The 27,110-nt window shown below is 36.3% G+C and overlaps 1 protein-coding gene across 1 annotated transcript; it reads right to left on the bottom strand.

The window, feature by feature from the left end:
- SLC6A15 (solute carrier family 6 member 15) lies at positions 1-27,091 on the bottom strand. The gene is made up of 11 exons (XM_015818196.1): positions 26,764-27,091; positions 24,042-24,199; positions 20,746-20,872; positions 17,065-17,246; positions 12,161-12,271; positions 8,313-8,554; positions 8,020-8,209; positions 7,205-7,397; positions 4,560-4,719; positions 3,183-3,345; positions 1-1,432 (listed from the first exon to the last, which is right to left on the bottom strand). The coding sequence occupies exons 1-11, from the start codon at positions 27,050-27,052 to the stop codon at positions 1,061-1,063; spliced, it is 2,187 nt and encodes a 728-aa protein (XP_015673682.1). The 5' UTR covers positions 27,053-27,091; the 3' UTR covers positions 1-1,060.
- Positions 27,092-27,110: the final 19 nt, after the last annotated feature.

Here is a 27,110-nt window from a genome sequence, read left to right as displayed (position 1 = left end):
CACTCTTTATTCTTAGTTTAAATGTAATGGCATACAGTTCTTGATGATTATTGATGGGATGAGGAGATTTCCTCTTTGCATGAAAACAAAAGCAAAACATATTTTTTAAAAAGCCATATCGCTTCAGGTTTTGAAGCAGTTACATACATTATTACTATACATATGTACATTACAAGTATATTGTATATAAATATAATGTATGTAATCTTGTAACCACAATAAATAGTAGGAAGAGGGGGTCTTTTTGTTTGTTTGTTTTAGGCACACAGCTTAGAAAAATGCAGAATCTGCACAGTTTCGTAAGAGTCTCAGAGCGACTCATGCTTATATCATTTTCACACTGAAAAACCAAATACAGTATGTAAAATACAGCCACATCATATGCAGTTCCCCAGAGAGTGAAGAATTCTGTGTTTCCAGCATAATCATACTTGGTAGTCTAATACTACTGCTCTATACAGCTATTACGTGTAAGAAAATAATCTGCAGGGCTTTAAATGTTGTTTCGTTTTCTTAAAACTCAGCAAGTAGCCTAAGCAACTGTGATAGCTTAAAAAAAGTATAGGATATCTACAAAACATATGTACAAATAAGTGCAGTAAATACAGGCTTGGTGAATTCTTTGGAACTAATTTTTCCAATACACAGAAGGGGACTTAAGTTGCGGGAACAAAGGAGGACTTTCCAATTACAGCAGTAGAGAAATATGAATTCACTTAAAAAATTGCTACAAACTGAGGTAACACCTGTACTTTAAAGATAGAAAAATTTCAAATTAAATGCAAAAATAATTTTGTTTTAAAAATTGGCATTTTTTTGACAAAGCTAGGCCATTATTAATTTATTGTTATATGCATTCCCTTCAGTACAAATGGAAACCAGAAAATCAAGCCAAAGGGAATTTTTTTCAAGCTTTCTGTACCACATGTCACGATATTTTGAAGGATGAAGTCATGGGGCACCTGAGATTGCACTCTAGTAAGGGAAGCTGATCACTTCTCTTAAGAGAACAAATGTTCAGTAGCTTAATAGAAGCAGAGACATCAATACTGCTTAGCAGCTACAAGTCAGACTCTGGCATATCTGACATGTTTGCCATTATGTAGCCGATACCATAACGACCGTTGGGGGCAGTGTCCACTGCTGGAGAGCCAGACTGTTTTCGGTAAATGTTTTTGCCAAAGGTTGGAAAAGGCCCTTCACTTGGACTCTTTCCATGGATCAGGCTGGTATCATCTCCCTCAAGATTCACTGGTTCCTTGATAATGTGCCCTCTTTTATAGGAAACAGCTGCCAAACTACCTGAAGTATCGTCAATAAGGTTGCAGCGGCGAATCAAGTAGACAACTGGGACAGGGAGCATTGCCAGAGCAATTAGAGATATGCAAACAATCAGCCCCCATGTTGGGTAGTTCTGCAACTCCTTACTTGCCTGCATGGTCCAAGAGAAGTATCATTAGCACATGTTTTCATGATAAGTCAACACATAATTGCCCTCTCTGTTCAACTACCAGTTTATAAATGGCTTAATCCCAATCTTAGGAAGCAACATGACACCCTATCATGGCCCCCTCAGAGGCCAGTTCAGAGGAGGAGAAGGAAGAGATGGAGCTGGGACCTTCCAACAGGGAAGGCATGCCATGGGCTGAGGATGATGCTGTCCTGGGCCCTTCAGGCATTGGGGGAGGTGGTCAATCAGACAGAGAGATGCCTGTCTGCACAGACACAGGGAAGAATCGGCTACTGACCGGCAGTGGTGCTGATAGGCAGCCAATCTCCTCTGACAAAGAACAGCTGCCTGCTCCAGTAGATCCAAGGGCAAGGAGGGTGGAATGTAGGCAAGCCCAGAGAAAGGCTGCAAGGCTACTTGGGAGGAGGTTGCCCCACTCCTCACAAGGAACACCTGGAGGGGAGTAACTTAAGGAGAAGCCGTGGGGAGTTAGTCTTTGCCAGGAACAATTGTTTATACTCCCCCAGCTTTTACTCGTGCCTGTTGCTGTTTGCCTTGCCTCACTTGGAAGATTGCTCTTCACATTTTGTTTTGGACCTCGCCCTTCTCTGGTGGTTACGTTTGGCCTTTGCTTCACTGGGGCTTTGAAGTACTTCTTTTCTGTTTCTTGTCCCAAGGACTGCCCTTGTATTGGGCCTGGACCCTGCCTGGTGGATTGGACTTGGAACTCTGGACCTTGCCCTGTGAGCATGCTCCTACTCTGGGGGCTTTCTTGGTACTATAGGGGCTGTTGTTTGAGGGACTGAGGGTGGCTGCCTTCAGGGTAGCGTGAGGGTGGAGCCTTACTGGTTATTGGAGTGCCGTTGGCTGGAACATTTGTTAAGACAAATAAGGAATTCTCTAAAGGCCTGCCTTGCCTTGACCACCTGGGTCATAACACACCTCTTGATTTTTTAGATGGAAAAGGTGAGGTGAAATGAAGCCCAAAATATGGCTGTTATCTGGGAAGGGAATATGGGCTAAGGCTTTGAAAGTGGGGAGGATTTTAATTAGAAGCATTTACAGCTGAGTAAAAATGCCTCATAGACTGATGCTACTGGCTAGAGATTTCTCATCATGGCTTAAACATAGGATTTGCCTGAATAGCTTACTTTATTACATAGAGTAAGAAGTGGAATCCAATCATACTGTCTGACACTAAAGCAACAGTCTCCAACCTTTTTGGCACCAGAGACTGGTTTTGTGGAAGACAATTTGTCAATTAACCAGGGAGGTAGGAGAAGCATGCAACCTAGACCTCTCACATGTGCAATTTACTGTAGGGTTTGTTGTGAGGCCTAGTTCCTAACAGGCCACTGACTGGAGATTGGGGACTATTGCACTAGAGCATCTCTGCCCCATCCAATTTATTTTACTAAGAGATTTTTGGAGTTGTCATCATTATTATCATCATCATCTTCGTCATCATCTACAACTTATACCCCCCCTCCTGCCCAGAGGACAATGCTAAGAAGTTTTAGTCACAATGCTGATTCTTAGTGAGGAAACATGCTTATTGGGTATTATAAGTTATTTGATATAGTCTTTCAAGACATACATTATAACTTTAAATTGCTTCTTTTCTATATGCTTATTATAACATATACCCTTTATATATGCACCATTAAAATTATTAATGCTCCATATTCTTTCTCTCTCTCTTTTTTTTTTTTTTGTTTTAGGCATCACTCACCTTGTCTTCAATCCATGCACTGTAACTAGGGGGGCTTAATACCATTTGGATAATACTTGCTACCAGCAAAGATAATAAAACAATTGGAGAAATATATTTCCATGTATAATAATAGAATTGATTTGGTGAAAAGCCAAGCATATCTTTCAAATCTTCCATAAATCTGGAAAACAGGAGACATTTTATTAATTCAAAAGCCACTGTAGTCTTTCCCAAAATTCTAGTTTCCAAGATACTATGAATAGCCACATGGAAATTCTGAGAGTTGCCATCCCAACATATATGAATTACTAAACATATGAATTAAAGCAAAACATTCTAGTTAATTTAAAAATTAAAAGTATTAACAATGACATACATCTTTCCCATGAAATATACAGTATATATATGAATTATAAATATTATGGATAATAATTTTAAAAATACAGTGCTACCCTTGCAAATATGCTTCTTATCTAAGTGTTCTTTGTGATGCCTAGCATGAGACAGAGGAAATTATGTCACTGTATCTGATAATCATATCTATCAACTTCACCACAAATGTTTGCCAGCTATTATGGCATGTCTCTGAAGGATGCTTTAAATATCCAGAAACTAAGCACTAACCGTATTTGAATGGAATGTAACCTCTATGCAAACTTGTTCAATAAATAACCCTTTATGATAATTATGATGGATAACAAAGTTAACAAATGCAGTATATATCTAGTACAATCTATAACATTATCTTAAAGAATGACGTACCAAAGACCAGGAGAAGATAAAAGTGAACTTCCATTATCAAGAACTACCCAAGACCAGCTCAACCTTTCTCTGAATTGTAACACAATTCCATGAAAGATTAATGAAAACCAGTTGGTCAGAGTCTAATACTTTTAGGTTCTGTGTGAAGTGGGCAAGGGTGTGGATGTGGTAAGACTGTCTCCATTCTATAGGTTGACAATTTGTTTCCTGCTTTTTGCATGCTATTTCTCCCATTATCTTTTCTGCATTACAAAATCTTTCTGGAATAAACAGCTAGAAGACAACTTTTGGTAAGTATTATTAATTTAGTTGGTGTCTCTTTATTATAGTTGACAAACTCATGTCAATTAGTGATGTGCATCTCCAATATAAGTTGTGCTAGAACTAAGTAATATATTAGAAGGACAACTGTATACAAGCTTTGTCTCAATAAATCTATGTAATTTTAGTACTGCAGACAATGATCCTTACAGGGAAGAAAAAGTGTTCTTTATTCTCTAATTTTCCCTGACTTCTGCCATCTTCTACTCATTCCTATAGAGCAAAACAACCCTGCCCTTTAGATCAATAAAATTGTAACCTTCAGAATTATTAGCAGTATTGCATATTAAAGAATGCAGAATATGCACTTACTTGTCTATTCCATAAACATAACTCATTGCAATATTCTCCAAAATGACAACAATAAGTAGAGGCAGTGTAGCAGAGTAGTCATCAAACATTGTTACAAAGTAATTACCAGACCGCTGCACAAATATGAGGCCAATGCAGAACGCTAGAAGACAGCAAATGACTGAAAGAAAACAGAAAGAAAATAAGAGTAGAGGTTGTGTATCCATTAATATCTTTGGTATTGTTGTCATTGTTTGTTTGTTTTTGAGATCAAACTACAGCTTGGCTATTTTCTTTCCTTTTTTTGTTTATTCTCTAATCTTCATCTAGAAATATGTGGCAAAACTAGGAATGACTCTTTTTCTACCTAGCTAGTTACAAATTCCCAGTGTTAGAAATGAAAAAGGACTGGGAAGATTCTATTATTATATAGAATATTTGGAGAGTGGCTTCAGATCATAACACATACTTTCCAGGTAGAAGTTCTATGATTTCATCCTTGGCATGGGCAGGCAGAGCCACAAAAAGGTTCTTCTCAAACCTTGGACAACTGCTGCAAGTCAGAATCAGCAATACAGGGCTAAGCAGACCAGTGATTTGATTTAATATAAGATAGTTTCTTATGTTCCTGTGACTATGATATGTTAGAATGGAGATAAATATGTTTAGTTTAAACCAAATTTCAACCAATATAATATATTGATTTAAATTGAAATATGAATCAATAAACTTTTCTTTAAACATACTTCTTCAAATGTTCTGATGTAATTCTCCAATGCCTACATTAGGAAATTGTTTTGGAAATTGTTTTCATTACTGTATTGTGTTAGGGAAGCAGCTTGTCACAGAACATGTATCAGGCAAAAAGGCCTCCAAATAGTTTACAGAAATACACACCAAATATGAAACAATTTTAATCTGAGCTTAAAGGAAATATGCAAAGGTATCCAGAAAGATAAAGAAATTAAAACTGGGAAAACATGAGAAGCTGAATGGCACAGATAGACTCTCTTTTGGATATCTTTCCTGACCCTAATTTATACTTTCGTTTGTGACCTTCTGGCAAGCAAAGTCAATGGAGAAGCTAGATTCACTTAAAAACCATATTATAACTTAACAACTACAGTGATTCACTTAACAACTATGGCAAGACAGGTGGTAAAAGGGGGCCAAATATCACTTAATAACTGTCTCACTTAGCAGCAGAAATTTTGGGCTCAATTGCAGACAAAAGTCGAGGATTACCTGTATTTATTTTTAAAAATTGTTATCTGCTGAGTGCTTATCTCAGTAGAAACACAGAGAGGAATAACTAAATAACAATAATATAATTTAGGTACTATGATGCCTAAAAACACCTTCAGCATAATCTGATAGTACCTAGCATTAGCTTTATTTAAAATAATACTTATGGTCTCCATAAGTATTCTTAGATTATATAACTATGAGTCATCATAGGGGCTATGCTTTTGCCCAGAAAAAAAGATTTTTTTTCCTGTTGATATCTATCATGACAGCTATATTTTAATTAGGAAATTTCCTAGAGCACCAATTTATTAAGAGCATTTATAACAAGAACTCAACTTCACAAATGTATCTATCCACCAAAAAGGATACCCACATCTGTCCTAAATACTTGGAAAAACTGGTTATAATATTTAAAATTTCAATGGAAGAGTACTAATGTTAAAAAAGAGAGAAATTTGCATAAGGTGTGTGAAGAAAAAAAGACAAAATTGTGTTTTAAAAGAAAGGTCATAGGATTGTGTGATAAGCTATCTTCAAAAGTTGGGTTCATATTATCCTATAGGAAACTCTGTGATACTTTAAAAGCTTCAGTACAGCAATGGCAATGGCAAACTTTTGAAAAACCTTGTAAAGGGAACTTTAGGGACTTCTCTAGGCCAGGGGTCTTCAAACTTAGCCCTTTTATGACTTGTGGACTTCAACTCCCAGAATTCCTCAGCCAGTGTGCCTGGCTGAGGAATTCTGGGAGTTGAAGTCCACAAGTCATAAAAGGGCCAAGTTTGAAGGCCCCTGCTCTAGGCAGTCACCAGGAGTGAGCCCTTACTCAAAGGCGCACTTACATGCACACAAAAAGAAACATTGATTTTTCACTGATTCCAAAGCATCTCTTCATGGCCAGCCCTGGTAACAATCAAGCAGGTCTAAATATTCAGAACAAGGATTAATAGAATCTAAAAAGTATGTTAAATAATTCCCATTTGAAAATTCCCCTTTTGTCTTCAAACAGCTGTTCCATATTTGAGATGGACTATTCCATCCTCATAGGAAGTATTCTATTACTGTTCTGACCTTGCTAGTAAGGTCAGAAAAGTGCATGAGCGCTTCCTTTGAGACCAGAACAGCCTATTGAAAATGTTGAACTTGAAATGCTTGGCACACTTCTAATAAAATCCATGTGGTCTTCTGTTGACAGAATCACGTCTATCATCAAAGGGAGGCAATTCTATCTCTGCCCTGCAGTAACTTGCACATGCTCCTAATTTGCTCTGAATGGTCCTGTGATAGGAGGGGTTTCGAAGAGGAATAAAAGCACCTTTTCTACTGGGAAAAAGCATTCCATAAAATCAAATTAGGAAGCTACTTTGTTGAGGTCATTTTCTTGTAGATAACCTCAAAGAAAGAAACATATGCCAACTCACCAGTCAGAATTTCTTTTCTCACTTTGAAGGTATCAACTATAGGTGTAGTGATCCCTTCAATTGTTCCAAACATGCTGCCAAGCCCTAGATTTACCAGCATCAGGAAAAACATCACTGACCAGAAAGGAGAAGCAGGGAAGTGTGTCATGGCTTCTGTGAAGGCAATGAAAGCTAAACCAGTTCCCTGAACAGCCTGTCAAGAAGAAGTCTCAGTGATTAAAATTGGTCAAGAAGAGAAAGCTTGAAAAGACAGAAGAGACACTGCATGGTGAACAAACACACTTAGTGAAGAGGAGCAGGGATAGATGATACTGCTTAAAGCAGTTATGACAGCTAAGCTGAGTAAAATGATTGTCTGATCATCGTTTTATTCCAAGAGTCACATGACATCGTGTGACGTATCGAGACTGTTTCTTAAAATTAAAATTGAAAAAAAAAATTGAGACTGTTTTGTCATTGCCGGCAATGGGGTGGGCGCGGCTTCCGTGTGACACATCTGGCCCGCGGGCTGGCAGTTTGACACCCCTGCCATATGGGAATGAATGAATGAATGCCAGAAGTGGCTTACTGCATGGAAAAATAAAGACACCAGCTATGGATTTTGTACATTTCTTAATATCAGCAATAAACTGTTCCAATTATGAACTTGATAGGGATGGGAATGGATAGAACATAAACAAGGAAACTTGAGGCAAAGTTCTGATTTAGTACATTCCTTGGAAGTGAAAAGCAACACTATTCTCAAAGGACTAGACGTTTATTAAAACAATTGGTCATTTGTAAACTTTGTATGAGGATTGAATTATTACTCTGACCTTATTAAGTTCATCTTCAATTTGACATGGTTTCAAACCCAGAGGAAATTCCTCTTCTTTAACTTTCTGAATGATATCATAAACCAGATTATAATCCTCTGCTGTAATACTTGATAAATTAATATGATGAGGTATGATAGCCTTGCTGAGATTTCCACTATTCAGAAGGCTGATAATTTGTTGAGAATTTCTGTAAAACAAGCACAAAAATGCAAAGGCACACAATCACACAAAAGAATAAGGATGGAAAATCCGCAATGAAATATTCTATAAAAATTGATAAATATTCATACTGGATAATGCATTTCTCATTTATGATGTTTGCTTTGAAGCCCAGAACAGCAAACACCACTAAAGTTGCCAGCACCGAAGTGAAAAAATTGATGAAGGACACCAGAACAGCATCGAAATGGCAGTTGTTGTCTCTCTTGTTGTAGCTTGAAAAGGCAATGACTCCACCAAATCCAAGTCCTAAGGCAAAGAACACCTGAGTAGCAGCTTCTCTCCAGACCTTAGGCTCCAGCATTATTTCAAGCTGTTTGAAATCAGATATAATATAAGTCAACTACAAAATGCAGCATTTCCATTAAGCAGAGAGGGAACAAATCATGAGGAAACATTCTAAATATTACTTTTCAGTGGTAACACATAGCTCAGGCCAAATCTGAATTTGATAATGGTCACTAGATCAGTATTTGTCAACCTCAGCAGTTTTAAGATAGGTGAACTTCAACTTCCAGAATTCCCTAGCCAGCAAGGGGAATTCTGGGAATTTAAGTCCACACATCTTAACGTTGGGGAAGTTGACAAACATTGCACTAGATAACCAAGAGTATATTCTGTCTTCTATTTGTTTTGAAAATTAGCTAAAACATATTCTAAATATTACATAAAACTGACATTAAAAATTTTGCTAATATTTTCCATTTGTATAGGTAAAAATAAACTTTTACTAATAATATTGTCAATATGGTTCTTAAGGACAACTGGAATTTGCCCAGAGAAATTTTGGCATGTCAGAAATAACAAAGAACAACCCAGAAGAACTAAATTGATAAATGACTGATTCGAATGAATAATTCTTATTATTATTTTTAAATATATTTAAAAATAATTCTTATTAATTGCTGCTTAATCTCCAAATCAAAATCAGAGTAAAATTATGATTCCTATATAAAAAAGGAAAATCAATTTTCAGGAATTTGAGAAAAAAGTGCTTTTAGTATTTGAGTGATTTATTCAACAACATGTGTAACATTTTTTGAAAAACCAAGATTTGGGGAATTTTTAAAATTATTTTCACCCTTTATATCAATTATAGAAAGTAAATAGCTTGAACAGATCTTCAATGGAAATGGAAATTTTACTTTCTGAAAACAGAACAACTCACTAGCTAAACCTAAAGCCAGATTGATGGCATACATCTGTGCCTGTCTAATCTGATGAACATGTTATTAGTTCAATGGTGTTTACTCCACTAAAAGCTGATCTAAGATCACAGCTTCTGGATTTTGATATATGACAAATGTCAGTAGTATTATCTAACAAACAGAAATTTTAAAGTAGTCCATTATTTCAATATACTTGTTAAATATAATGCATTCTTATAATAAAAGCAAATCCAAATATTTTTCTAAGCTGATAGAGTGATTGTTCTCTAAAAGTGTACATTTTGATAATAGGAAACATTTTTTATCTAAATACTTCTATTGAGATTTATCATATAAACAAATCTTCCCTAGTTGACATACCATAATTGAATCACTAGATGGCACTATATACACAGTTTTTATTCTCAATTTCCAATTGCTTTTGAATAGGGCACTATTTTCAGTCATGTAATTTTACCCTAGAAAAGTTCTTTCTGGTTTTATTTTCCCCTCAACATTTTAGTAATAACATTTCTCTGAGTTTTTTTAGCTCAAGTATTGCTACATCTACTCCTTATTTGATGAAATATGAATTTATGGACTTAAGGATGCAACCATATGTTCCTTAGAAGTAAAAACCATTGGAAACTATGATAATTACTTCTAAGTAGACTTCAATAGGATGGAGGATTAACAGGTGTATCAGTGAAAAAGCACACATTTTGCTACAGAATTGTAGATAGAATTATGCTGGTCTTCGACCAGAATAAAGATTTGATTTGACTCGAGTAGATAGAATTGTCGAAGACTTAAAATCCGAAAGACTGGCTGCTTGTCAATATATAGACAATATTGAGCTAGGAATGGCTCAAAATTTACTTTTATAGAAGTATTTTATATACTGAAAATACTGGGATGGTGGCTCAGTTCATTGCAACCATTATAAATTATCAGACATAATACTGAACTGCAAATTTATAACAATAGTTTTCTTATACTTGATATAGCTATGTTGAAGGCAGTCTCTGATTTAAACTGAACTTATAAGTACATGGAGATAGCCATATTGAAATATTTGGTTTATTGTAACTGAAACAAAAAATAATAATGTCAGCCTGGCCCCTCCTATATTATATCACTTACTCCAACACTCCAAAAAACAAGCAGTGAAGGCTTTATTGTGTACCTCTGAATTAGTGAAACAATTGGTGTTCTGCACTGGAAGAAGCCTGACTTTAAAATAATAGGTAGCTGAGAAAAATCCAGCCAGAGTCCAGAACTCTTATTATTGCTTCCAAGCCTGAGGAGGTATTTAATTCCTACCTCTCTGTGTGTTTGGCAATGCAAAGAGTTAAGGTGAAGTGCTGGGCATAAAGCAGGGGAATAAATGACTGTTGGGGGCAGAAGTTGAAGAAGATTGTTGCAAAAATATTTAATGCAAGGGATATTTGTATCTGTCTGTTCTCAAAAGGATTATTACATGCCCAAACAAGCTGCTTATCTAAAATGGACAGCATGTAGAATTAATTACCAGCTGCACAGGGTGTAAAATCATTGAGGCCCATATATAAAGGGATTAAATAAATCTTAGTTCTTTCCAACTGCTGTTTCAGACTTTCCAGCTGACTTTTCCTAAATCTTTTCATATTCTCTGGTTTACTATATCATCATTAAATTTTAAATAATGCTTCCAGGATTCTGCTACATCAGGGGTGTCAAACTGCCAGCCCACGGGCCGGATGCATCATAGCAAAACCGTGCTCACTCCATTGCCAGCAATGGCAAAAAAAGTCACGATACGTCACGACACGTCATGTGACGTTGCGAGTTTGACACCCCTGTGCTACATCTTAGTATTCGACATAGATTTGGAATTGTCTTGTACAAATCAGCTATATACTTTGCAACATGTTAATCACTTTTCAAATGTGTACTAAGATAATTCAGATTATGTAATAGCTGCAGCTGTGAAGGTCTTCAAAGGGGCATTTTGCTTTGATCAAAATTTGATTGAAGTGCCCATTTGAAGTGGCACAACAGAATGAAAAAGCATTTTCTTTTAAATGTTGGGTTATTGTGGCTATGCTATTTGGAGCTTTACAATAAAAGATGATTCCTGGTTTGGGCAATTAGTTAATTGTTCAAGTTGAGGCATCACTTTGAATCAGATTGCTGTAGCCTTGAAGCCATTCCCCAAAGTGGAGTTGAGCCACTCCTCACAGCTTTATTAAACCTCTCTCTTTAAGCTTCCACTCCTTAATCCCATGAAGGAGAGCAGGGGCAGACTGGTGAGGCCTCTCCCCTTCCCCTTATTTGGTTCAGTCCATGCACTGGGGGACAAATAACTGAAATAGGGAATCAGAGGAGGGTGTACATGTGTCAAGGATTTCTTTATCTAATTTTGAAAGTTACATTATAAGAGTAACATAAATTTGTTATCCTCCTGTTGTAGACTAAGCTATCTTCTCTTCTTTCATCAAACACACCAATACAGTGTTTTGGATGTCTTTCCTACTGCTGTAAACTCAAACCACTGAAATTGAATATAAATAAAGGACAATACCAATTAGAGGGAAAATTCCTAATCCTCTGAGAGTGATGATGTAGTTTAAAAACACACAACAAATTACTTTTTATATTTGAGCTAGAACTATCTTCCATAGCACATGTATCTCAAATCAGTAGACTCCTTCTAACTGATTATGAGCATGAGTTTATTAAAGCTATTGAAAGGCAAATAGTAAATGGGATCAGAAGCAATCAAGCATTACCTTTGGAGTAAACATATGACGAATCCCATCCAGTGAACCATTTAAAAGCAGCCCTCTGATTAGAAAGCACAGAAGTACGACATAAGGGAAAAGAGAGCTAAAGTACATTATCTGAAAGATATTAAAAGCAAATCATTTTAAAAACAAAACAAAATTTCTCAGCCATCCTACCCTGACTGACAATAGCAATGAACTAGTCAGAAATGTAGGTTTCATGTACACTCTCAACAGTCAATTCATGTACACTCTCAACAGTCAATTTCATGTACACTCTCAACAGTTAAAATTAAAAAAAAAATCCAAACAGGCAATCTCCAAAAGTGATGGACTACAACTGCCCCAATCTCCAGCCAGTAGAGCAGTGGTTCTCAATCTTTTTAATGCCGCGACCCCCAACCGGTCGTAAGTCGAGGACTAAACCGGTCGTAGGTCGAGGACTAAGCCGGTTGTAAGTCAAGGACTAAACTGGTCGTAAGTCGAGGACTACCCAACTGGTCGTAAGTCGAGGACTTTCCCTGCCCGGGAGCGCCACACATGCGTGGTTCCACCCCCTGCACCGGCCGAGGCGTAGCTGGCAAGCGGCAGAGACGGAGCAGGCCAACCACCAGCTGACCCAGCTCAAGGGAGGTAAGGCACCCGCCGGAAAAGGGGAAAAAAATGGCGGACAACCTTGCTTGGCAACCCCCGTGAAATGGTCGGTCGACCCCAAATGGGGTCGCGACCCATAGGTTGAGAACCGCTGCAGTAGAGCCTTTATTGGGGTTGGCTGGCAGTAAAAGTCAAACTCTATTAGAAGGCACCAGGTTGGAAAAGGCCCGCTTAAGAGATCTGTAAAATCCAACAAAGGTTATTGCTCCTTTACTGAAATAAGTGTATCATTGAAATGAGAAATTATTTTATTCTGAAATGAATAAACAAATGAGAACAGAGTAGTGAAACAAGCATCATCATCAGGAGTAACCATAATGATCTGGTCATGTCTCTATAGGGAAGACTAGTGAACATATCAAGAATCATTGTTGTGTTTGGTACTTTCTGAAGCCCAAGCCTTCTTGCCCAGTTGAAACACTGAATAAAAAAGAAAGATTCCCCACTCCATATTCATTTAGGACATCAGTATACCTGTAAACCATAATTTAAAAATAGCAAATCATTATCAGGAGTATGTTTCTTGCCCATCTCTCCACTGTATCAGCAGCAACATGGGTTAAGGTGAACTATCATCTTGCTCAGTGACACAGACTGCAAAGATAGGTCAAAACTAATTTTGATTTTATTTTTATGTCTAAAAGTAATTAAAATCAAATATAGTTGCCATTTAATCAATATTTAGTCCAATTCATGCACAGGTGAATCTTCTGCCATGCTAAAATCACATAAAAGCTATTGTAGTAACAACTTCTGGAAGTTTCTGGGATTACTTTTGCCTTTTTACCTTTCATGTGGGTTTCTGGATATTAGATAATTGGAATATGATATTATCAGAAATAGCACAAGACAGGTAAAGAGGTTTGTTTCTGAGAAAGAAAGAAATGCTACATTTATAGACTGACAAACAGAAGCCTCTGGTTTAAATCCAATGATTTGCTCCATCAGAAATGATATTTTCCGTTAGAAAAAAGGCAGCCCACTGGAGAAAAGGAAAACTGAAAGCATATTTGCCTCAGACTGCTGTCTGGAAGTCTTTCTGGATTTTGCCAGAACGCTTTCTTCCAAGAAAGAACTGTTGCTGGAATTGGGTATATCTAGTTTAATGAAGAGAAGGACGAGGGGAGACATGATAGCAGTGTTCCAATATCTCAGGGGCTGCCCCAAAGAAGAGGGAGTCAAGCTAATCTCCAAAGCCCCTGAAGGCAGGACAAGAAGCAACGGATAGAAATTAATCAAGGAGAGAAGCAACCTAGAACTACGAAGAAATTTCCTGACAGTTAGAACAATTAATCAGTAGAACAACCTGCCTCCAGAACTTGTGAATGCTCCAACACTGGAAGTTTTTAAGAAGAGACTGGACGGCCATTTGTCTGAAATGGCATAGGGTTTCCTGCCTAAGCAGGGGGGTTGGACTAGAAGACCTCCAAGGTCTCTTCCAACATTATTATTATTATTATTATTATTATTATTATTATTATTATTATTATTATTATTATTATTATTATTATTATTATTATTATTATTATTTGTTATTGTTGTTGTTGTTGTTGTTGTTATTATTATTATTATTATTATTACCATGCCCTGAAGAGCAGGTAATAAATTATTAATATAAGAGATAAAGCTCAGTTCTTGGTGACTTTATGACCACGTCCATCTAATTTTCCTGGAATAATATGGAGGCTGGCCATTGCCTTTTTTAAAACATGTTTTCTTAACCTCTCAGTCTAATCTACAGTCCAGTGGTCTCCACTTCAAGTCCAAATCCATTTAGGTTTTTGATGTCAGCCAAAGTTTGTTGAATTTAAAATCTAAGCAAGAACTGGAAAATCAGGGGATCAACCTGTCGTGGTGGACATATTTACAGATGCAAAATAGATATGAAAAAGATGTGAAAATGTATGGATTCTATAAAGATCAAACTGTATTTGATAAGATTTTGTTAACCTCAGATGAGAAATTAATTAAGAAAATGTATATTTTTTTGTTAATTTTGGAAATGGAAAGTGAACAAGTTAAAGAAACAATGATAAGATGGGCGAAAAACTTTGGCTACAATATAGAACTAGAAAAGTGGCAAAGCTATGGGAGAGAAATTACAAATTAACAATGTCAACTTCATATAAAGAAAACTTATATAAAATGTTTTATAGATGGCATGTGCCACCAGCAAGATTAGCAAAAATGTTTAAAAATATGACAGATAGATGTTGGAAATGTAAGCACAACTCAGGCACATACTATCACATTTGGTGGACATGTGGCAAAGGCTTATTGGAAAAAGATACATGCGTGGTTAGAAAAAATATTAGGTGAACATTTTTATTTTTAAACCTGAACTTTTCTTACTAGGTTAATCTGAAAAGATTAATAAGCAAAGTCTATATTTGATTTTACACGTCACCACAGCAGCGAGAATAAACTTTGTGCAATATTGGAAGAAGGACTACCATTAGAGGAAGAAACAATCAGAAAAATATTGGAATGCGCAGAGATGGACAGATTAACTATGAGATTGAAAGATAAAGAAGACACAGATTACTACCAAACTTGGGACTTATTTTATTGTTGGCTAGAGGAGAGAATGAAGGATTAAGAATTGAATATGTATTAGCATAGCTGAGCCCAGACTGATGGTTGGTTGAAAAATTAACACATGTATGTAAAAGAAAATCAATAAAATCTTAAAAAAAAAAAAGTTTGTTGACAGCTGCTGTTGTTCTAGCTGAGAAAAAAAAAGTGAAAGCCATTATGAATAGTGAATTTAGAAGTGATTGCACTGAATGACAACCCATCTTTGAAACAAAGTATCTAAAGCAGAGGTGGGGAACTATGGCCCCTTTATGACTTGTGTGCTTCAGCTTCCAGAATTCCTTAGTCAGCCATGCTGGCTCAGGAATTCTGGGAGTTGAAGTCCAAAGGTCATAAAAGGTCCATAGTTCCTGACCCCTGATCGAAAGCATAATTTTCTTAATAAATGGTATTGTCAGTCTACATTTCACTACAATCAAATATTTCCATATGAATATAATTGCAGAAAAACAAAACAAGATATGAAATATATATAAAAATGTTTCATCAATCTAAAGGATGTCATATAAAAGCCTTAATCAACTATCTCCACATACTATAAATAATGTTTTCTTCCTCAATGCAGTAGAAATCAAAATATGCAAACTAAATTTTAGGCATATTATAGAATGGTCCAAATGAGTAGTGAATGGCTCACAAGAAATGAATAGAGCCCTGCTGGATCACCGGCTGGTCTAGTCTAGCATTATAGGCCAAAAGTTGACACTTAATGGATCTGGGAGGTTTACAGAGAAGGATGCAAGGACGATTAAGTGCTTAGTGTAACGAGGTTCGCTTAGTATGAAACTTACCTCCAGATGAAATTGATAATTTTTAGCTTGATAATTCAAAAATTATGGCTGCATAAAAATGGGTGAAAATCTGAAGTCAAACAATGATACTTTCTGGATGTGCTACTGTGGTGTTCATATGATCACTAGGAATCAACCCCAACTTGATGGCACCATCGTTTTTGCTCATCTTGATTATTTTCTTCCTCAACATGGTTAATTTAGGTGATTAGTTTTAATACTTCTATTTGGTTCTCTTTTACACCCTATGTATCTTCTTCAAATAAAGCCATGTTATCTTCTGTACTACCTATTCTGAACCCCAACTGCTCTGTGCTCTCATTTTACTTCAGGTCCAATCTTCTTTCAGTGATGCAAAACTGTTCAGCTCTGTCTCCCCACTCACAGTTTCCTTAAAAGATTGCATGTCTGTTTGAGTGATCTTTTTCTTGCTGTTGAAGTCTCCTATATGATTATATCACAAATTTTTGATACTTGAACTGACTGTGTCACTATTTCTCAGACTTAGTCCAAATCAAATTAATAAAGCAAACTATGCTCAAAAATAGAGCTAGTAACCTCACTCAGTTGGGTTTTCTTTTCTTTTCTTTTTAATTAAGTGCTGAGATGTAATTATAAGTATTATTCATAGCAAATGAAAAGAGATCAAGGTTCTCATGCCACAATAATCCCTTCTTTTATTCAAAGATGGTTTTTTTTTTAGCAGACTATAATTTAAAAATTATTGTACCAACATTTTTCTACTTGAAAGTATAAAGAAACATACACAAGCACACTCAGTGAGTCATATCTTCAAGCTTGCCCATGCAAACCTTATGGCAAAATAGGCAAAAGGGTGTGGTGAATAAGAATGTAGGTGGCAATACTCACTTTGCCTGAAGATTGGATGCCTTTAATCATTGCCAGGCACACCATAACCCATGCAGCCAATAAGCAGATGGTCATTTTCCAATTCAATCCTCCACTCTCAGATATAGAATTGGAAATATTGAGTGCTTCTCTGTACCAGTAATACGTCGTAGCTGAGCTTTTTTCACATTCTGGCTCCACAACTAACCAGAAAATGAGAAGAGGAGAGGGAGAGGGAGAGGGAGAGGGAGAGGGAAAGAGAGAGGGAAAAGAGAAGAGAAGAGAAGAGAAGAGAAGAGAAGAGAAGAGAAGAGAAGAGAAGAGAAGAGAAGAGAAGAGAACACAGTTATAAAGTAATGCAACATTTTTTGAAGTAGTCCAAAAGCCTTAAGGCAATTGCTACAATCTGCTGCTCTGCCTTTTGGACCATATTTAGATATTTACATTTAAGAATTCAGAAAAATGAGCCAAACTATAAATATTTTATTGGCATGTTGTTCTAAACCTCTACAATGTCAATAATAACAGTTAGTCCCATATTGTCTTCAAAAGCAGTTCAAGACTTTTTAAACTCTTGAACTCTGTCAATCTCTTTCTTTCAATTTCCCAGATGGTTTCTTCTCCTATGCAAAAGATGTTTATTTTCCTCCACTAGTCTCGTAATCATTTTTACTTTGTTTCTAATTTCTGTTGGTTATATTTTCAAGTTTATCTCTCTGATTGTCTCTGCTTCCTCACTGGGAAAGAAGAAGGCCCCAGGATCTTTCTTGGTGTCTTCTCTTGGGATTTATTGAGGTGTTGGAAGCCAAGGAAGTTACAGAGGGATGAATGTACAATGGAAGGGGCAACACTCATTGCCCACTACTTGATCTACACTACACTACACTACACTACACTACACTACACTACACTACACTACACTACACTACACTACACTACACTACACTACACTACACTACACTACAAGAGCCCTACATCTCATAACTACAAGAGCCCTGCACCTCATTCAGAACAATTGTTTTCCCCTTCACTTGAATGAGAACAATTAAAGGGATTTTGCAGTACAGTGCTATTTTAAATAACAGCTCTGAAATAATCCAGATTCAAAGGGTAAAATAAGATTCAAAGAGTATTAAGTGCAGATGTAGTACCAGCTGGAAATACCTTAAACCAAACACAGGGGGTTTTTTTCTCAAATTGCATGGCAGCTGCAAAGTCCAGTACTTAAAAAGATTATTTTAAAGTATTCTTATACCTCAAAAGCTATCCATTGTATTGCAAACCATACTTTATCTTTTGAAGGTGAATCTATACACAGCCAATTTTAAATGAGTTCAGGACAGGCTTTGTGTACTATAATTTCATATCTGTGTATGGAACCTCAAGCAGTTGAGAGGACTTAACTTTTTGTCCCCTGACTAGAGTAGAGAGAATGAAATCAGGATAGTTAGAAAGGATAACAAGGTGATCTCATCATATTTGGCCAGATGCATGACAAACTAGAAGGAAGGAATAAGCTGCATTAAACTAAATTCTCTCTTGTTTTTCCTTCAGAAATATCCAGCTTCAAAGGAATGAGAATCAATACACATGAGGGAAAGTATACTATATTAAAAATAAGTCAACTTATGCCACAGTTTTCATGAATTATTTACTATAATTTCTTAGTTGTAAATAAAGTCCCTGAATTCTGTGGCATCTACCTACCTTTTTCTGCATTTTCTTCTTTTCCCCCTTCTTTTGAAAAAATTCTGACAGGAAATTCCCTTCAATTAAACTCTTAGAAAAAGCACTGAATATAAGCCAAATGGCTGAATCGTTTTTCGCCCCTGAACCATATATTTTATCTCAAATATGGAGTTTAAGAAAAGTCATTCATTCTAGAATAATATTAATTTATAAGTATTTGTATGATTCAAATACCAAGAAGCAATACAAAACAGTTACCTCAGAAAGTAGACTGTGGTAACATTTCAAAATTATATATATATATATATATTTCTATCAGGCAATTAAGATTTCTTTCTATTACTTGATCATCATGTGATAAATAAAATTAAAAGATAGACTGCATTTTACTGGATATGCCATAAAGGTTATGGCCCTCTATGATTACTTAAATCTTGCTGATTTATCAAGCAGACAGATTATAGTCTGATTGTTCACAAGCATTTCCTTTATTCTCTTGGGCTTTCTACTGTTTGAACTTTATGGAAATAGAGTGAATGTAACAAGAGAGTCCTTAGTGTGAAATTCAGTCTGAAAGTTATTTACAAACTGTGTTTATAAGCAATAGAAAATATTTGGCATGCAACAAGGAAAGGTTTCAGAACATGCATTTTCCACTGTCAAGGGAAGTGATATTAACATGTTAACATTTGTTAAAGCCAATTAATTCTAACTCTCTTCCATTAAATGAGCTGGAGACACTTTACATTTAAATTTAATTTTACATTTAAAAGTTACTTACTTCATTTGTTTCCAGTCAGAATATTTGGGGTTTGCAATGATTTCGATCTCAACTTTAAAATTGATCACACATTTTGATGGAGCTCTTTAGAAGATTCCCTTCTCTCTTTTTTTGCACTATGTGCATAATAAAAAATTGGAATGTATGATAAATTTTGAGGTAATAGATTAATCTTCACCAACTAGATTTCCTCCAGTGTATTGCATTCACTGATAGGGATTGTAGGACAATATACCTCGAGGGCAACAGGTTGGGAAAGACTATTGTAAAAAGAATGGGAAGAAAATCTTGTTTTCAGAGTAATTCATTCTAAAGTCAAATCTATAATATCACTCTTTTGATTAATATTCAAAATGGAACCTGATGATTTCCCCATTAACATTGTCCAAAGGCCATTTTGGTGAATAGTGGCCACTCAGTATGCCATGATTTACTAGTATGCTAACCAGGAAAGGGCAGCACAGTATCTCAGCTGTGTTTGTAGGCTGGAAAGCCAGCAGCCCAGATTCGAGACCTGAGTGCCACATGACAGGGTGAGCTCCATCCTTACCCCAGCTCCTGCCAAAAAAGGCAAACGCAAGTAGATAAAGAGGTATCACTTCAATGGGAAAGTAACAGCATTCCGTGATGTCATGCTGGCCACATGACCGTGGAAATGTTTTTGGACAGTCCTGGCTCAATGGCCTGGAAATGAAGATGAACACCACCCCCTATAGTCGGTAACAACTAGCAGAGTAAAATCTGCAGGGACTCCTCCTTTAACCAGGAAAGAATGGCCCAAAGTCACCAAATGGGAGTTGACATCAACTTGGGTCTCTCTGCTCCTACTTCAGCACATTAATTCAGCATACTGTATTGCAATATGTGATGGATGATAAAGCTATTGAAGTTCTACAACATGCTTCAGTGCCTTCTCTAAATCTGCCAGTTCATTACAAAGACACATGGCTTATCTAACTGGCCTCTCCAGCTCTTAGTCACTCTTCCAATACTTAATGATGGGATACAGGGGTTGATAAGAATAGTTTTATTATAAAGCTAATAATGGTGATGGGAGAAAACAAATTTATTTAACAACGCTGCCAGATCAAATATTGTGAACCAAATTACCTACACCTATTTATTTTTCATTTTGTTCACTATTTAAAGAAAAAACACTTAAAGGCTTCAGTAAAAAGTGTATTGTTCAAAAGAGAGAGAAAAGACAATACATTCCTACAATTAACACTTACAGGTATGTGAAGAATTTTTCACCAAGGGACACTGGTCCCATGGTAATGGATGCTGAAAGGACTGAGATAAGTAAAACAAACTCCATCCAATGATGACATTGTAATACAGGGCCACAAAAAAACATACCTGTGAAAGAAGCAAACATTTATAATACAGTTTTCATAAATGCACATTAGTTCTATGCATGTTTCAGAAATGATTCGGAAGAACTGCTCCAGAACACAGCATCTTTCTTAAAGCTAACATATCTGTGCTGTTCCTCCTACTGAAGGGACCCTCTCTGGATCAGCTGTTTTTAGCAATTACTATCTAGTCTCCAAACTCCTCTTTGGGGAAAATGCTATTGAGGATGTGCCACATGTCCTGGAAGAAGCAGAGTATCTAAATCCTTTTAGACAGTGTTTAGGGATGGGCACAGGACAAGGACAACCTTGCTTGATTTATCATTTTTTGACACCCCTCCTAGTCCTATTTTACATTAAGCAGTCTTGGTTACCATTGCATATGGCATCTTTCTGGACTGCCTGAACTGACTAGGGATTGGAGTCGTTTCTTTTCAGTTCCTTAATTAGCAATTTCAGTCAGTGGCAAGGCAGAAGAAATCAATGCAGTGACCACTCTTCTGTGGGTATCTCAGGGTTTGATCCAGCCTCCAAAGCTTTTTAATATTTTTACAAAGTCACTGGGAGAGCTACTGTCAGTTAGGGAATGAAGAATCATTATTATGCATTAAATTCAACTGAACATTGCCATCCCAAAGCTGCCAGAGATGCCATTAAAAGTAGATTCCTTAAGACTGTTGGATTTGGACGGGAAGAAATAGATTAAATGGGAGCCCATGTAAAACTTGGGGTTTTCTCTTGACAGAGAAGCCATATCTCTGAGACAGCAGTTCTGTGATTAGGAGCTGTCCAGTATGCAGGGCTACTGTTTAATAAGTAAGTGGAAGCTGTGGCTGTTGGAGACTTTCTCGGCTCTGAAAGGTGCAGTAGTTACAGTCCTATCTGGAAAAGAAAAATGTCACAACAGTGACCCATGTCCTTATCACTATCTATCAGAGAGCCCATAACTATGTTAGATTTTTATAGGCCCATTAAGCTGGGACAGCGGCTCCAATAGATCCCAGGAACAACATCAGAGCTTTCTCTAGAAAAGTGCAGTACTAGGAACAGCTGAGATCCCTCAACACAACCCTCAAACTTCTTAGCCCTCTGGTTAGGTTTTAATGTTAATTAAAATACAGGAGTGTTTTGAAGATCTATAAGTTGTTCTGAGTCAGACATGAATGGAGGAGCATATAAGCCTAGCAAAATAAGCACTCACTTGGATTATTGCAATGCACTTTATGTGAACTACTGTAACTTTGATACAGAATGCAGCAGCCTGCTGGATGGATGGTACTCCCCACCATGAGCATATGGCCTGCATTGCAGCTCACAGACAAATCACAGACTAGTAGGTTTCTGGGTCAATTGAAAGTGCTGCTTTTGTTTTAATTTAAGTGCCATTCAGGATTGCTGTTCCCAATTGGAAGCAATCCTTGCAATATAATCCTCATAGGAAGAACTGCCAGTGATGTCCTTTTTTCTTCTGTCAGCGGGGGTTGAGGGCATCACAAATAATCAGGCAGTAGAACTCCCAATTGCCACTAGATGACACCAAATAAACACAGAAAAATTAACTCTTGCTAACTCGTGCTATCTAACATTTACAATACCTGGATTTTTGCAGTCTAACTATGGCACCCTTAATCCATCTGTTATTCATCAACCTAGCCCAATTTGTTTTCCAGCTTTCTGTTGTTTTTAGGTAATCTATTTTTAAGTTAATGCAACGCTTCTATTAGGGGCACAAAAGCCTTGAAAAAGGATGGATTGGTTTGAACAATAGTAAAGAATTGCAGTGTTTATGCACGGACCAAACTCTGAATCATTTTTGAGTTCTCTCTTTATTCCAGTACTGCACATTCTGTTCTGACAGAGCTGCAAATACTGAAATCTCATTGTATTTTTCCCAGATAGATTCATCACTTCAGCTATGTTCTATGACTCATTTTGTGACATTTCACCCTGCCCGAGACCCATTTAATCCTGCCCTCTGGTTGAATTATCTCCTGAACTGATGAAGCAACAGGCCCAGTATAGTTCAAGGGCAAACTGATTTTTTTCCCCAAGGATTGGCAGCCATGTCTCATGTATGTATATTTTTTGATTCCAGAAATTCCTCAGATCACTTCACCAAAACCTTTCAATAAAATGTCAGTTTTTGTTTTAAACGTAAGTAACTTTTGTCTGTAGTGTGCACGTTTGTATATATGTTTGCACATGTATGTAATATGTATTTATACATATGCAAAATGCACACACATATATGTATCTCAGAGTTTTAAGCAGCCTGATAATTTTGGTCCTTTACATTCTGGGAATATCATTTTATTAACCTGTTACTTCAGTTGCTTCTTGAGGACTCACATAAGAAACAGCAAATGGGAAACAATGTTGTTTCTTTTCAAATGAGAAACAGCTAAAATGTGCCACCAGGTAACAAAACCTGTACAGCATCTTTATCACTTGAGACAGTGAGATAGGCAGTATACAAATTTAATAAATAAACAAACAAATAAATAAATAAATAACAGGGTTAGTTCAGTGTGATTATTGATCACAAGACTGATCATTTGATAGCAGAACAACTTAAATGAAGTTAAAAGTCATTGCCTCTCATCTCATTTATTAGGACAAGAAGGATGGTAATCTATCTATCTATCTATCTATCTATCTATCTATCTATCTATCTATCTATCTATTTAATGTAGACATGCTGCTATACATTCTGATTCTTTCAGATTGTTCAAAAATACAGAGAAAATAGTACTCTGCAAAGGGCATCACCATCTTTGCATTGCTAAAACTTTGGAGAAGATATCAGATTCCCCAGGAAGAACAATGATTTTCTCCTAACCAATAGAAAGAAATTAAGTTTTAGATTTCAATATGTCTTTTTTAATTGATTTTTTATCTTACCTTTTATAAAATCATAGAGATGTAAAGGAGCAACTTTGGCTATTCAGTCCAATCCCCTCATCTATGTAGGAATCCAAATTAAACTGCTCCATACAGACAGTAACTATCTACCTTCTGCTTGGACACACCCAAAGAATGGATCTCATCATTTCTTTGAATAATTCAACCGAGTTAGAACTGATACTACAAGCTTGACATCTTAAGATAGCAAAAAACTGAACATTCCCATTACATATTAAGATTTGAGAACCACAAAATCTGAAGTTACTTACTATGCAACTTGCAAATCCAATTCCACCAAGCTTGGGACTGATGTAATTCCATACCCCAATGCTCCCACGCCGGATTCTTTGACCCACTGAAAGTTCCAGGAAAAAAAGTGGTATTCCTATGATCAGCAGCAAGATTAAATATGGCACAAGATAGGCACCTGTCAAACAGAGGATGAGTAATATTCATATACTGAACAATCTTTAGAGCAAAGTCCAAGTGATATTATGACATTAAAACACAGATAGACATATTTTATATAATTCTTTCCAAAGGATACCTAATGTTACTATATTGTGGTTATCTTTAGGATCTTAAACAAAAATAATCATTCTCATCTGCTTAACCACCTGATATTCATTTTTGTAACATTTTTCTATTTCTGTAATTTTGCTCAAAAGTACAGGATATGTTCAGGAAAGGAAGAGATTTTTCTCTTTTCTTTTGCAGTATTTAGAGTAGGAAAAGCACCCAACTCCATCAGTTGTAAATACTGTCTCCTAAACAAAGGTTCTGTTTGAGCCAATGTATGACTTATTTAATTTGGAAATACTGCTTTAATTTACATCTATAACAGAATCATGGAATAACAGAGTTGGAAGGGACCTTGAAGGTCTTCTAGTCCAACTCCCTGCTCAAGCAGGAAACCCTACACCATTTCAGACAAATGGCTGTCCAGTCTCTTCTTAAAAACCTCCAGTGACGGAGTACCCACAACTTCTGGAGGCAAGTCGTTCCACTGATTAATTATTCTAACTGTCAGGAAATTTCTCCTTATTTCTAGGTTGCTTCTCTCCTTGATTAGTTTCCACCCGTTGCTTCTTGTCCTGCCTTCAGGTGCTTTGGATAATAGCTTGATTCCCTCTTCCTTGAGGGAGATATTGGAACACTGGTATCATGTCACCCTTAGTCCTTCTTTTCATTGAACTACCCAATTCTTCTACCCAATTCTTCATATGTTTTAGCCTATTCATCTTTGTTGCTCTTCTCTGCACTCTTTCTAGAGTCTCAACATCTTTTTTTATACCTTGGCGACCAAAACTGGATGCAAAATGCCAAGTATGGTCTTACCAAGGCATTATAAAATGATATTAACACTTCACATGATCTTAATTCTGCCCCTCTATAATTTGTTGCCTTGATTTTTTTATACAAAGATAAAAATGTTTGCATAGATATATAAATGAATATGTAGTTTTTGACAGTAATAGTTATAATATATGTAATTTGTATGCTATTCCTTCACCAATGTTTGTAGCATGTGGAAAAAATAATGTTGCCCCCAACTTGGCTTAAGGTGGGTTGATGCAACCATAAATGAGAATGATCAAAACTTGTTAAGATCAACTGTCCAATAAACATATCATGAATAAAATATACAGTGTTCTATCAATTAGTAAATAATTCTTCCTATGTAGTTTGCATGCAGTGATTACGAGATAATTACATTGCATGCCAAACAGCCTATCACTAAATATCTCTGCTAGCTTCAGTGTCAAACAATTCATTAATTACATGAAATCCAGTAACTGTGAAGAGCAGCAGGAAGCTACTGATGGTCTCTTTTGCAACTACAGGAAAAATTGCCTGCAATTTGCAATCTGGATGTTTACTCTCAAAAAATGTTAAAATAAATTCCAGCTATAAAGATTCAGACATTTACTTGGGGGAGGGGAGAATACATAGTATTTTTAAAAATAAATTAAATTAAAATGTTTAACAAACCTTATAACTACAACTCTTAAAAATCTTATAAATTCAAATTTTCTCTTTTTCTTTTATTCTTGAAACTATATAGGACTATATGATTCTCTTTTTTGATCCATACTAGTGTAAACAATTGGTGGAGTTAATTATGAATATATCTATATTAGCAAATAGTTCTATCAAAAGGACTAATACCACAATTCTACATAAATACAATGAAGTTGACTTTTGAGTAAACAGAATTATATTTCAAAAAAAGACATAGATGTAATGTCATGGCCCGATCTATAATGTTTTATATAACTTCTATCTCCCCCTTGGAATATCTTAAGGGACAGGATGGCTATATAACTTCTCCATGCACACACACACACACACACACACAAACAAACATTCTTGTAATGGGTTCTTGTAATTTTCATGTGAGGGAACTTTAACAAATGTAACATGTAATCTTTTATTTTCATGGTATAAACTATGAAAGCCTCTGAATTACAATCAACTTTCTTTAGTGTTTTAAAAGAAAAAAAATAGTTGTGAAAGATATAAACATTCAGGGATCAAACCAGGCAATGCTTTTCATAAAACTATATAACATGTAAACTTTTAAAAATAAAAATGTAAGCAACTGATATTGGTTGGACCGCTTATTATCAGTAGTTCAGCTGGTGAGCACGCAAGAGAGTTCAACATTTTCCACTGCTGAATTTCTGCTGAAATTGCTTTTTTAAAATTGTTCTTTGCATTGATAAGAAAATTCCTATTGGCAACAATGGGGCATTTTCTCACCATGTAGTATGAACTACAGAGGTGAGATTTTTCATTAAGTCTGTAGCAGAGGAAGAAAACATGAAACAATTTGCTTGCTCCTGTCTTCAAAATTATCGATCTCACTTTCTATCAGCAGCTGCTTTGGGGATGTTAAGACATTTGAATACCTCAGTGCTAGGAATAGGATAAGAAAGTAATACTGAACCATACATTAACTACCTCCCTCAGTTCAACAGACAGACTTACCTCCACCATTTTTTTGACACAGGTATGGAAAACGCCACACATTTCCCAAGCCTACAGAAAATCCAACTTGGGCCAGAATATATTGAAGTTTGCTATTCCAGGCTGGTCGCTCATCTTCTACATCAGATCCCTCTTCTACATCTACATCTTTGTCCTCTGGGTCATTAACTGACAATTCGCTTTTTTTAAAAGCATCTTCAACGGAATCTTCATTGGATAAGAGGTCCTTGACTGATTCGATGACATCATCATCTATCTCTCTTTTTACTACTTTGCTGTTCTTAGGCATTTGCAATAAGGAAATGGAAATTCCAGAGGAGATTTGGTTTAGACGTGCCGTCCAGCTT

This window comes from Protobothrops mucrosquamatus, unplaced genomic scaffold (genome assembly GCF_001527695.2).
Source record: "Protobothrops mucrosquamatus isolate PMUCROS unplaced genomic scaffold, P.Mucros_1.0 scaffold700, whole genome shotgun sequence".
In the NCBI taxonomy this organism is placed as follows: Eukaryota; Metazoa; Chordata; class Lepidosauria; order Squamata; family Viperidae; genus Protobothrops; species Protobothrops mucrosquamatus.
This window is presented reverse-complemented; position numbering and strand designations above follow the sequence as displayed.